Raw genomic sequence first — 13,400 nt, 5'->3', positions numbered from 1 at the left:
ATCTTGTTGGGTGGACTGGGGTGCATAGGAAGCTGACTGGACATTAGCACTAGGTCTAACAGCCAAAGTTGCCTTCGACATCTGAGAGCTATCAGAGTGACCTTGTCTAGTCTGATTTTGGGTGATATGATCCTGGGTATCAGGAGAATTGGTGGAGAGGCAAATAGGAGCAGGAGAGAAAGGCAAATATGAGTCTTGAGGCCACTGTGTCTAGTAAGAAGCCCTCTCAGGAGCAGAAGTTCAATCAGAAGTTTTTGTCTTCTGTAATGAATAATTCTATTGTGGGAGTACCTTATTAGCGACGTACTGGGTTTGTGATAGAATTCTACAGCAACCACTCCTGACTGGTTACCATATGTTTGCTTGTGACGGACCACACCCATGGAAAGGGTGAAGTGACCTCCAAAGGTCATTCCTACCAAATTCTTGTCTTATTTTGCTCAATTTCACACTCAAAGGATTTCATAAATAAATAAATGCCAGGATTTCAGCTATTTAAATCTGTAATCCCCCAGTTTTGTAAATGCAGGGACCCCGATCCAAAAAGGAGCTGGGGGGTGGTCTCAAGGTTATTATGGAGGTTGCAATACTGCTACCCTTTCTTTTTCTCTACTGCTGGTGGTGACATGACCTTCATTGCCAACTAGGAGCCCAGGTCTGAAGGTAGAGCCGCTGCCAGCAACTTCATAGAAGTAGGTATGGCATGATATAGAGAAGATGTTGTTCCCCACTGCTCAGCATGGTTGAGGCCACATCTGGAATATTGCATCCAGTTTGGGAAGAGGACGTGGATGTGCTGGAGCGGGTTCAGTGGAGGGAAACAAAAATGATTAAGGGGCTGGAGCACATGACCTATGAGGAGAGGTTGAGGGATTTGGGCTTGTTTAGTTTACAGAAGAGAAGACTGAGGGGTGATTTAATAGCAGCCTTCAACTTCCTGAAGGGGAGCTCTAAAAAGGATGGAGAGAGGCTGTTATCAGTGGTGACAGATGGCAGAACAAAGAGCAATGGTCTCAAGTTACAGAGCAGGAGGTGTAGGTTGGATATTAGAAAAAACTATTTCACCAGGAGGGTGGTGAAGCACTGGAATGCATTGCTAAGGGAGGTGCTGGAATCTCCATCCCTAGAGGTTTTTAAGTCCTGGCTTGACATAGCCCTGGCTGGGATGACTTAGTTGGGGTTGATCCTGCTTGAAGCAGGAGGCTGGTCTCGATGTTCCTCCCAGCCCTATGATTCTATGATATGGCATTGCCACTCCTACTTCTTCATTGCCTCTGGCAGGGTGCTGCTTTCAGGGCTGGGTGCCCAGCCAACAGCCGCTTCTCTCTGGCTGCCCAGCTCTGAAAGCAACACAGAAGTGGGGATGGCACTACCGTGACAAACACTCTCAACCCCACCCCTGCCCTAAATTAACCTTGTAACTCCCTTTTGGACCAGGGCCCCATATGCAAGATATATGGGTCTCCTGTGAGAAATCTATACAGTATACAGATAAAGCACACTTGGCCAGATTTTGCAGGGGCAGACCAGACTTCACAGTTTGTTACATATTTTCCATGGCTGTGAATTTGGCAGGGCCAGACTCCGCATAAGAAATCCATTTAGTCTAGCATCCAACTGGCAACTGTAATAGAGACAGGAAAAGAGCAACACACCCTCTCTCTACTCCCTTTCCTAAACCTCCCAGAAGTAAGAGGGAGAATCTATGAGATCCCCAAGCTGCAGGCGAAGGCCCAGCGATGAAAGGCAAACAGATGAAAGAGCTCTTGCAGCTTAAAGATGCACATGGACATGAGGGAGCCAGCAGCAGTACCTACCTGAGCTGTAGCTATCTGTAGATGATTGAGAGATCGAACGGGACAGAGAACGGCGACCAATCTTTGTTGGGCGCTTGTTAAATTCTTGCTTTTGGTCAGCAAACTGGATCTGTTAAGAAAGAACCCCAGTTACGTGTCATATATACATAAAAAAAATCATCTGACAAAATAAGCTAATCCTAACAGCCTCAAAGCTTACATTGGAGATGGGGCTAATTTCAGTGGAGACAGAGGAGCCGTTTCTATTATATGATGGGGGTGTTAATTTGGGCCAATCTTAGCACCCAAGGTGTCAATCCATTTCTCCTCCACAAACACCAAAAGCTCATGCTTCAACCACTTTTAGCAGCAGGCACCCTAGTTAGAAGAATAAGGACATTTGTGCTCCAGTACCGTGTGTTTTGCTAAAATTTAAAATAATGCAGGATATTAATCATAATGAGGCCCCTTTACAAGTCTGCAGAATTGAAATGAGGATTATTTAATCAATCACAGGCCTGAGAAGAAATATGGAGAGCAGTACTGATGAGAGGTACCACGGTGAGAGGAGGACCCAGCTCTGTGCCTGGAAGGGGTGGGACAAAGGGCAGAACGGACAGGGCACAGCAGCACTAACCAGATCACAGTGCCTCTCCCCACAGCCATGTGCAGCAGGTCTGCCGTGGCCATTCAAACGGGCTTGGAGCTTCACACACTGCTACTTTGGCAGCGGTGGCAGCTGGAGGAGGTCCAGGCACCTTTGAAATGCTGCGCCTGGGAGCATTTGTCCCCTTTGTGTCCCCATCAGCAGGCCTGATGGAGAGCATGAGGTGCTATCAACCAGATCTGCAATACCAGAGGCAGAAATAAAGCAACCCTAACAGCAACACCTCATTCAATGGATCAGTTAAGGTTTGCCACAGAAGATGTGGCTGTCGTAATTCTGGAGCATGACCACATGGAGAAACACCCTGCCTCTTGACTGCTGGGAGAGTTGACACATCTGTACAAATGTGGAAAACTGTAACTCTTTAACTTGGAATTTGCCTGGGAGACTGAAGCTAATATTCTGTTTACAAGCAAAGCAACAGCAGGGACTATAGTACAGGATGAACCTTCTGAAACTGGCACTCTCTGGGAGAGTCTGGAAGACTAAGGGCAGGAGGGCCAGCCAGCACTGGGGCAACAGCCTCAGCAACCCCGCTGGGGGCAGTGTGGGGCCAAGGCCGGAGCCGGTGTCTCCCAGCAACTCCACAGGGGGCAATGTGGGGCCATAGCCAGTGTCCCCTAAGACCCCCCGGGGGGGGCAGAGTGGGGTGGGGGCCAAAGTCCCCCAACACTCAGGCAGGGGGCAACATGGGATGTGGGCCAGAGCCAGCATCCCCCCGCAGCCCTGTGGGAAGCAGCATGGTGTTGGGACTGGGGCCAGAGCTGGAGTCCCCCAGCAGCCACATTGGGAGCATCAAAGGACCAGGGCCTGAGCCCCAGCTGCAGCATGGAGCTAGGGCCAGAGCCCCATGGAAGCACAAGCCTGGGCAAGAGTCTGGCAGCCTCCCTCAGCAGATGGGCAAACAGCCCACTGTGTGTTTGTAGGGGGGTGAGGCAGGGTGCCTGCCGCCAGCTTGGGGGCCCACTGTAGGTGACTTTCCCTGGTTCAGCAAATTCTCTTGTTTGGGACCAGTCAGGTCCTGCCCATGCTGGACCAGGGAGGTTCAACTTATGTAAACACATTATGGTGGTGGAGCTCTGTATTCACCCTCTCCCAGGGATTAGATGCGCTTGTTTCACTAGCAAAATGATGGGAAGGAAGTGGTAACTGGCAGCCCTGCAGGCAGTCTGGGGTCTGAGGCTCAAAGCTGAGTTCTTCTGATATCAGGAATCACCATGAATAATCAAAATCCTACAGGACATATTGGCTGTGTCTACACTACAAAAATAACTTTGAAGTTGCTTACTTCAAAGTACAATGTCAAAGCAAGCAACTTCGAATTTGAGCATCTACACTCACCGGGAATGGAGTAAGGACTTCAAAGTTAACTTCAAAGTAAGGGAAAATGTATGTAGACTCTCTGCTGGCTACTTTGAGGCAGTGCCTAACTTCAAAGTTAGTTCCTAGTGTAGACACACCTATTACGCTCTTGGATACTCCTACGCAACCCCATTAGTTTCAATGGGTTTACATACAACTGACTGAAAGAAGGAAAATAATTCCACTGTGGTGCATAGGAAAGCTGACCCTGCCAAGCAACCAGAAATCAAAAAAACATTTTTAGTTCAAAGTCAGCAGATCTATTCTGAAAGCATGCAGAAGACATTGCTGCTAAGGTGGTATCATTTTTATATAGACACTGTTCATAACAAAACCACCCTGAGCAACCTTACTTACAGAGAAGGCTCATTGCCCTCCTCTGCCACTGAGCTTCAACCCCATCATGGATGTTCTCATCTCTTAACGCATCGGAGGGGTGGGAGATGAGGAGGTCTTATTTCACCCAGTCCCATGTGTTATTCCTTCCTGGACCTTGGCTGAAACGGACAGGAAGAGGGCCAAATATAATGGTGATGCATCTATTTGCCTAATAGGGACTGCCTGAAACCGTGTTCCATATATGCCAAACAGATGTTGCACAGTAACAGCTACCAAACAGGATCAGAATTTTTTTATTGAAAAGATACCAGTGAAAGCTCCATCACCCTCTGCCAATCCCAGACCCTTTACACCTCTATAAAAAGGACATATTTTAACTTTCAAAGGTTCTTTATTAAATAGAAGTTCAGTTCATTCAGAGAAACACAAAAGTGACTGAACTCCTCATTTTCTAAATACACTTCTCTAGCAAACTTTCACCCACTGATCACAAGGCACTGCAGTGACTGACATCTGAGGTGGTAGAGTCTCGTTTTAACAAATGGAGAAACTAAAACTAAGACTTCATCTGACTCATGCAACATTACACAGCGAGTCAGCGGCAGCATCAATAATAGATACTAGGCAGTCTGCTTCCCTACTCTAACCACGGTTCGCGTGCCGCCATTTAGCAAACATTTCAGAGCACATGTCTATTAGTCACAGATGAACTCACTTCCAGCATCTGATACTTTATGCTAGCTAATTTTTACCATTGCTGCAAAGTTGTTGGGTTTTCGGTGTACTAACATGTTAGAGCTCTCTCATTCAACCTGGAAATAATTTTTCACTTGAAAATTAAGAATAATGGGTCAGAGTCTTCTCTGGTATAAACTGGCAAGCTCCACTCATTTCACTGGAATCAATCTGCACCCAAGGATCTGGCCCAGGAAGGGCTAAGCATTTACGCCTTCAAAACATTTTAAGGCCATTGTGATTATTAGTCCCTGAGGACATTTAAGTAGTTGGTTTTGTTTAAGGATTTCTCCTAACTGTGTAGGACTTGATTTTTTCTTGGGAGCAACTCATGTTAAACCATAGTAGCTAACACAGCAATGTGCTCTATTGTCACAAGGGGGTGCTCAATTTACAATCCCAATCTCTCCCTGGTTGCATTAGCAAGTGCCAGGAGGGAGCTTTGCATAACTAACAGTGGCTCCTCTGTCCAATTTAGTAGGGATACTGATTAGATCACATCAGACCACTTCACTACAACATGGTCATAACTTGGAGCCTGATTACTAATACCTCAGGTTACCAGCAGGGATGCAAAGAACTATTCTGAAACTCTAGCAGGTCCTTGAGGCTAAAAACATTATTCTAATGCAGTCATAGCTCTGGAAGACTTGTAAGGAAGTTTGAGACAGCAACCCAGATTTTTCCTCTGATAAACCTGAACATGGTATTGCAGGAACACTAGAATACCCAAACAACAACAAAAGTTAGCAAACACCAGACACACTGAAAAAGGCAAGCAGTTACTCAAAGTGAGGTGAGAATCAGTGTGCACATCCAGCCTCCAAACAGCTCTGCTCCTTGTGACACAGATTCCATGCACATCTTCTACTATATGTTTGAAAGAGTTTGTCCATCTGTGAGTCAGTCTGTCTGTTTTCCAAGAACTGCTCCTAACTGGTAAGAGCTAGGACCACCAAATTTGGTATGCAGCCTCCTCCTACCATAACCTAAAGCAAGGCAAGGATTTGGTTGTGCCAGGACCATGGGATATGCCTGGAATGGGATTGTCTCTCATAAAACCGTAGAGAAAAGAGCCAGAATCACTGAGCAGGAGAAAGAGGTTGGCTAGAGATGCCTCTTGAGCATTTGAGACTGGCACAGCCCTGAGCCTCCTACCCACATGTGCCCTGTGCAGAGGGGACTGAAGGTTCCCCTCACCTTCAAGTCATATTCCAACTGTGTTCCTTGGTCAGGAAGCAAAGGGAAAGTGCACAGTTTGCTACATTCCTCACCCTGGCTGGGGATCACCTGGGACAGACAAACCTGAACCTGCTCAAGCTGGAATTAGGGAGGGCAGAGAGACTGAACATCCCCCAGCCCCATTCACACGGGAGCATTGCTGTTTGTTTTCCTTTGTCAGGGAGTCGAGAAAGCGCACAGGTTGCTGCACTCTTTACTTTGTCTAGGGAACAACAGGGGCAGATGAACCTGGACCCGCCCCAGGCAGGAGAGGTGCACCTCTCCCTCGCCTGTGCCTGCTGGAGCTATAGCAGCCCTGGAGAGATGCTTCTTACCTGGCCCCAAGCTCCTGCAGTGAGAGGACTGAGGTAGTCCATTCTCCCCGGTGCAGCCTGCATACTGAGGGCACAGGTGCATACCGAGCCCCTCATTCCCCAGCCCCTTCCCAGGGCAATGATTTCAATGAAGCATGGCCATTTTCATTTCACTTTCCACAAAACGAGAATCAACTCAAGAACCCAGGCAGTGCCAGGTACCTAGCTGGTTTATATATGTCCTTTTCTACGAATGTTGTTTTCCTGCTAGGATGCTCTTTTCCTTTAAACAGATCCCTCAGTGGCTAGAAGAACTTCACCACCATTAGATTACTGGCAGAAAACGATGCTCTGAGAAAAGTCAGATACGCTGGAGGGCTGCTAACAAGGATGAATTCTTATTGCACAATTCAGAACAAAGTCAACCTGTTAATAATCCCCTGTGTCATTTGTTAAATGATTTTCAATGCAAATACTATAAAAAGTACAAAAATATTACAGTATTTTGAAGCACTTGTTCTAAAGTAACACAAGAATGCAAGTGACCTCATCAAGTCCCCAGAGTCAAGCAATGACTAAGTTATGCAGAACTAGAACCCAGGTCATGTTACTACCGTGTCTCAGCTCTAACTACAGGAATGCCAACTCAAGCCAAGAGTGAACGACTACAACAGGGTATTGAACCCCAGAACTTGGCATTTACATGTCAAATCTACAGCAGTACTCTATATAATAATGATACACCTTTCTGCCAACACCTCAGTTTTGTTTTAATGGGTGTAGAATTTCACTATGTCCCTCTGATGAAACTATAGCCTTCCACTTTTATTCACAGTCCTCTGTAGGCCAATAACTGTAATTTATTTTCTATAGGACATTTACTGTAACCAGCTCAGTAACTATGGAGGTATTTGTTACCTATATGTATACACAGAATATGATGATGATACACACAATTATTTTGTGTGGGAGTGTGGGTATATATACAATTTTTTGAGAGAGATAATTTCTAGATCAGGACTGCAGTTTAGAATTGGAATATCTGCAACAGAGGCATGCTCTACCTAGAAATACAAGTGAGATTTTTAATTTCATTAACTGTTGGACAAAAATACTTGTTTAAAAGGCTATTAATTCACAGCTTCTCTCCACATCACCATGCTACCACCAGAAAGAGCTGTTTTCCTGCTGCACCTGAGACAAGCTACCGCCATAAACTGTAATCAAGTTTCTCCCTTGCTATTTGAGACCAACACAAGCAAGGATACTGATTACAGGTAGATCTTGTTCATCCCAAGAAATAAAAGTCTCTGTCAAGGTAACAATCAATTTTCCAGGAGAGTTATTTCTCAGGTGATAAATTCTGCAACCCTTAAAACCCACAAACACTTGTATTTAAGAATCAGACCCTCTTTGACCATCTGTAGTTAGATATACATTGCTTTTAAACATCCATACAGACTGCCAGCAGAAAAGAACGATACAGGCTGGAACTCATGCCAGACCCACAAGGGTTAATGATTTCTAAATGCAGGTGTGTTTAGATACAGCTCCTCTCTTCCCAAGGATGCTGCCCAGGAGTCCCCATCTTAGACCAGCTCTGCACCAATTTACAGAACTCAAGAACATGCATGGCCACCAGGAAGCTCTGGTTTTCACATGCTGGTGTGCCCCATACAACCCCCTTGCTCCAGATTCCCGGTGTACCTTCCCACAGCCTGGCAAGGTCTGAAGAGAAACAGAAAGGCTCTAAAATAATGAGTTCAACTCAAAGCAGTGGCACTAAAATCCCTGTTCCTGATAGGAGATGGACAAAGATGCATTCTCTGGAGACTATGCTTCATTTGCACCAGATGCCGGGGCTTAGTCGATACCAAAAGTAAGTGACTGGGGAAAAAGACAAAACAATTGTACTTTGCTCTAGAAAGTCTACAGTACCGTACCTAACGGTTGCCCTCACCTGGGCTTTAGTCCCTGAATCGCCATTCACATGGTATTTCTTCTTGTTCAGCATAGCGCTATCAGCTACAGCCTTTCTGCAATCTTTTCAGTCCAGGGGAGTTGCTGATCATTCATTTATACCTTCAGCATCAGAAATCCTGTCTGCTCTGGTTTCAAGTCTCTTTTTTTTGTGCGTGTGGGGTAGGGGTGGGGGTAGGTAAGGAAAGGGCGACACTTGCCTGGGTTTCCAGCTCCCTCTCCAATGGCCCATTTGGCAGGGAAGAACCCCAAAATTTAATGAGGCATTTCTGCTAGCATCTCACAAACAAGTCCCAGCACTTTGCCTTTATTGTTTTACACTGAGTTACAATGTTCCCTGACCTCTAACCCATTAGCAGCAGTTTCTAACATGGCCTGACTTGTGTGTGCATAACAATCACTTGTTTATATAACCGGCACATTTTTCTTGCTGGCTATAATTAACTTGCTAATTAGACTCTTTTTAACTTGGGCTCCCCCGCCCCATACCCCCTTTCCCAATGTCAGATGATTACATTAACAGAGCCACATTAGAACAAAATTAACTAATGGACAACTAAAACAATGCAGGCACTTGTTGGGTTGGAAAATGTTTTTCTAACAATGCCCACCCCACATGGGAGCAGGCACAGAGCTCTCTGTCCTTGGAAGGGTCAAGCTCTCTCAGAACACGGGGTCGCTCGGGGTAATGACAAGACTGTGGCCAAAATTACATGAGCACTTTACACCATGTAGCTTCCTGGCTCATGGGGTGTGAAAAAACACCTCCCCCTTCCCAAGCGCAGCAAATTACAGCGCTGTAAAGCACCAGTGTGAACCTGGCTACATCGCTGGGCGCTGCCTCTGTCACCATGTTACAGATAACCCCCAATGCAGGGAAGGGACAAGAGAGGCACAGAAAGGCACTGGCAAAGAGCACTCACACTTGTGTAGTACAGGGGGCATGGCTTTGTTACACATTTGCTAAACAGGGATTACCTCATTTCTAATAGCAGACTTCAAACGAAAGAGATTTTATTTTCTTACTTAATGGATCAGATGATCCTCATTCCACAGCTGGCTGACTCTGACATGTTCCTAGAACAGTTTTGTCCCTTCTGGATGTGCTCAAGGCTATTGGCTACACACAACTTTAGTGTGTTTGTCCGGAATATTTTATACAAGGAAAGTCATAGTACATAATTGGATTAGTTAATGGCAAAGTTTATTAAACAAGTAAGGCAAAATGCAGCTAGTTTTCCACCTTCTGCTAACCCCATGTTATCACCAAACACGTCCCTGAGTTCCAGTAATGGAATTTTGCTCCTCTAAAGCACATTTCATCGAGGATCTCAAAACGCAAACAGTAAGAATCACAGCAACCTGGGAGGTATGGAAATATGGAATCCCCATTCTATAAATGAGGAAACAAATAGGACCTTGTCTCACAAAGATGATCTTCAGCAAAGATGGGAAAAGAATCCTAATGCCTCATCTTTTGCTTTAAGCATTAAACAGCACTCTGCCACTATGAAATTTAGGTGCACAAGCGTCAGTTTCGTTCCCTGCTGAACGTTGGATACTGTCATTCTGGAATGAAAAGTTACAGCTACAGTACCCCACACCACCACCCCACAGCTTATGACAAAAGTCAAGAAAGAGGCTGTAATTCAACTGAAAATGCACAGGGGATTTGAGAGGCACAAAATAATTATTGCACCTGGAAATTTGCCAGGACATTGGGATTAATATCACTGCTGCATCTCTGGCTCACTCTGACCAAAGCGTGTTTTTACTATCTTAATATAAAACCCAAGGAGAGACAGATTTTTTTTACCTTGACATACCTATTCAACATAAACCATAAGTGGAGGATATAAAGTTGACCTCCATTAAATAGAGTGAACTCAGTTATCTGTGCCTCCTCTCCACTCAGATTTTACATCAAGAAAACTAACTGCAGCAGTTCTTGCACTGTAAAAAACATTTTTTCCCCAGCAGAGAGAGCGCCTGAGAGCACATCTATACTACAGGGCAGATTGACTCTGCCACAGTCGGTCTTCTGGAGTTCAATTTAGGACACCTAGCTGGGATGTGGAAAATCAAATTTACAGGGTGCCCGCCAGACCATGGTACTCCTTTCCCCCCATTACAAGTAAGGAAAGTCGACATGAGTGCAGGCTCTTGTGAAGCCTCCTTAGCAGAAATGGAGCAGAAGCCCAATTAAAGTACATCAACATTAGCTATGTAATTAATGTAGCTGAAATTGCACATTTTCATTCAATGTTCCCCGGTCCATAGTGTAAGGTTGGCGTAAGATAACAAAGCTTAACAGTCTATATAACCTACCAACAACAACTATCTTGCCAGGCAAAAAAAAGTACGAGCGTGTTTGTTCCTTGATGTGATTAACGACTGCAGTCCTATGAGGGTCGAACACTGTACCACAGCTAAAGAACATGGTTTTGCATCATCTGTGCTTCAAAGACAGAAGTGCTGTTAACAGTGCAATGTGAAGGAGGTCAGACTGTGACAAACTCACTCTTTGCTTATTGACAAGAGCTGTCTTGTATGAAATGAGTGTAAAACGTAAAAGTTGCCTCCACTAACTTCTAACCCTGCCTCCTTCAGCGATGTGCAAGAGACTATGGATCGCACATCCTTTTGAAGAGGGAGCTATGTGCGTGCGCCAAACTTTCTCATGCCTGAAATGAACGTGTAGTCCTGACAACGCTACTTGTGGAGCCAAGGCCTATGCTGAAGCTTTAAGTGTTTTAAGATTCCAGCCCGCAGTGAAAATGTCACATGGAGCCTAACTCCACGGATTAACACATACATTTTAACCCTTTGTATTTCTGAAGCTAAATTTGCACTTTTCATAATAATGTATCACATTATCCAGCTGTCTCGCAGTTGCCAGGTCCTTTGCAGTCTGGGAGGCCATAGGCATTCATCCTTGAGCAGAGGTCCCCGAAGTGCAGGAACCGGTCCCCTAGGAAGGAGCGTGGAGACCCACACAGGGAGTACAGCAGGGCCCACGCCAGCCTGCTCCCTGCCCCGTGGCTCTGGTCCTGGTCCAGGGCTGAAGCTGCAGGCAAGGCTGGAAGTAGAGTTGTACCTGACTGCAGGCCCGGCTACCAGGCCTCGCTGCAGTGCGGTTGCTGCTATGACCCTGCTCCTGTGCCGAGCTGTAGCACCGGCACCTGGCCCCGCGTGCACCTGCCCATATCCCCAGCCGCAGCTCTATTTGCCAGGGGCCTAGCTGTGACTATCCTTCTGCCCTATCCCAGACACAGCCCTGGCTCCAGACCCACTCCCAGCTATGACCCGCAGCCTTGGGTCCCTTATCCTTTTCCCCAGCCATGGCCCCAGCTTTTGAGGGGGCAAATCAAACATTACACAACTGCCTAGAATAGTACAAACTCCATCATGAGATTGAGTGTATTCCACCACTTCACGGAAGACCCAGGGCAGAGGTTGAACTTGGTTCTCACACTTCCTGGACATCAGCAACAAGAGGAGGGACTGAATCGTGGTGTATGTCAGACAAGCTCCATTCTCACACTGTGGCTTGCTCAGACTGCCTCCTGCCCAAATAGGTCCCAGCAGACCAGTAGAACATTCACGCTTTGATGGCTGGAAATCCCTTCCCCCGACGGCCACTGTCAGGCTTCTTCACTCTCATCACTGCCAAACCGATGCAGTTCCACTGTCGGAAGGGCGAACGGACACAAGATTCCAGGCAGATACTATGGCACTTTATAGACTAACAGACTTATTGGAGCATAAGCTTTTGTGGGTAAAGACAAAGTGGGTCTTTTCCCACAAAAGATTATGCTCCAATAAATCTGTTAGTCATAAGATGCCACACGACTTCTCGTTTTTGCGGATACAGACTAGCACAGTTACCTCTCTGATACAAGCAGAGGCTGGGATTTTCTCACTCTGTTCATGTACCTCTCAAGGCCGGCTTGTGTAACACATGTAAAAATGCTGTCGCCTGATAGTCCCTGGTCTATATTAGTGTTTCCACCATAGCAACCATAAAAGCAGAGGGACAGAGGGCTTTGTCTTCTACAGCATAAAATCGTAAGAACACAGACATTATAGAGGAAAACACCTGTTGGGCCATCAAAGCAGGATACATCTCCCCCAAAAGCACATCCATTTGATGGTGAAATGAAAAAAAATATAAAATTCGCATTTACACGGTTTACCAGAGAAGGTCTGTGCATCTGGGGCCAAGCCTGGGTTATCCAAAATTACAGGTCTTGGTTAGAAAGGACGAGAAAGAACGAGACGATTTAACACGACAAGTGGAACCAGTTCACGCTGTGCGCTCCAAGCTATTACCATGGAACAATGGAAGTCTCCAGAAAGAATCCACTTGCCTGGGTGTTCCTAGTGCCTAACCAGCATTGCCACTGCACTGAGCATGGGCAGTGGGTGAAGACAAGGAAGGTCCCAGACCTGCCTCTTCTGCCCGAGTCCCTGCCTCATCTGCCACCACCAAGCCCAGCTCCTACCCCAGGTTATTGCTCCTTAGCCCTTAGTTCCCCGTTCCAGGGGGTACTCTGGGCCCACTCTTCATGGCCAGCCACAGGGCCTGGTGGCTAGATGGCTAGACAGCCTTTGTTGTGGCCCCAGTCCCCCTCCCTGGGCAGCCGAACAGGTGCAGGCCCATCCCCAGCTCTCCCAAGGTAGCAGGACAGCCCCAGCACAGGCGAACAGTAACGTAGGCACAGGACACAGCTTCCCAGACACTCAGGGAAGCCTGGGGCTGAGGTGCTCCTACCTGGGGCCCTGGCGGCAGCCCAGCCACCCTGGGAGGGCCAGAGCTGGGACCGGGATGGCCAGGTCGCCCAGGGCTGGGAGCTGCAGAGTCCCTTTGCTGCCTGCAGTGGCTTGTGTGGGGTACCCTGCAGGACCCGACTGCTGCAAGCAGTGGGGGCTCCTGAGAGCCACAGCTCTCAGCCAGCACAGGCAGCTCCAAGCCACAGCCTGCAA

At 46.8% G+C, this 13,400-nt stretch overlaps 1 protein-coding gene across 3 annotated transcripts in view; it reads right to left on the bottom strand.

Moving 5' to 3' along the window:
- AHCYL2 (adenosylhomocysteinase like 2) overlaps window positions 1-13,400 on the bottom strand; it is a 183,925-nt gene that overhangs the window by 47,379 nt on the left and 123,146 nt on the right. For 2 of the 3 annotated variants that reach the window (XM_074975817.1, XM_074975826.1), the window contains exon 2: window positions 1,818-1,926. In XM_074975817.1, coding sequence (XP_074831918.1) covers window positions 1,818-1,926 — 109 coding nt within the window. Of the gene's footprint in view, window positions 1-1,817; window positions 1,927-8,394; window positions 8,468-13,400 lie in introns of those variants that run through there. The other variant, XM_074975835.1, reaches the window with a different exon arrangement.

This window comes from Carettochelys insculpta, chromosome 1, assembly GCF_033958435.1.
Source record: "Carettochelys insculpta isolate YL-2023 chromosome 1, ASM3395843v1, whole genome shotgun sequence".
NCBI lineage: Eukaryota > Metazoa > Chordata > Testudines > Carettochelyidae > Carettochelys > Carettochelys insculpta.
Note: the sequence above shows the minus strand (reverse complement) of the source record. Positions and strands in the feature narration are given on the sequence as shown.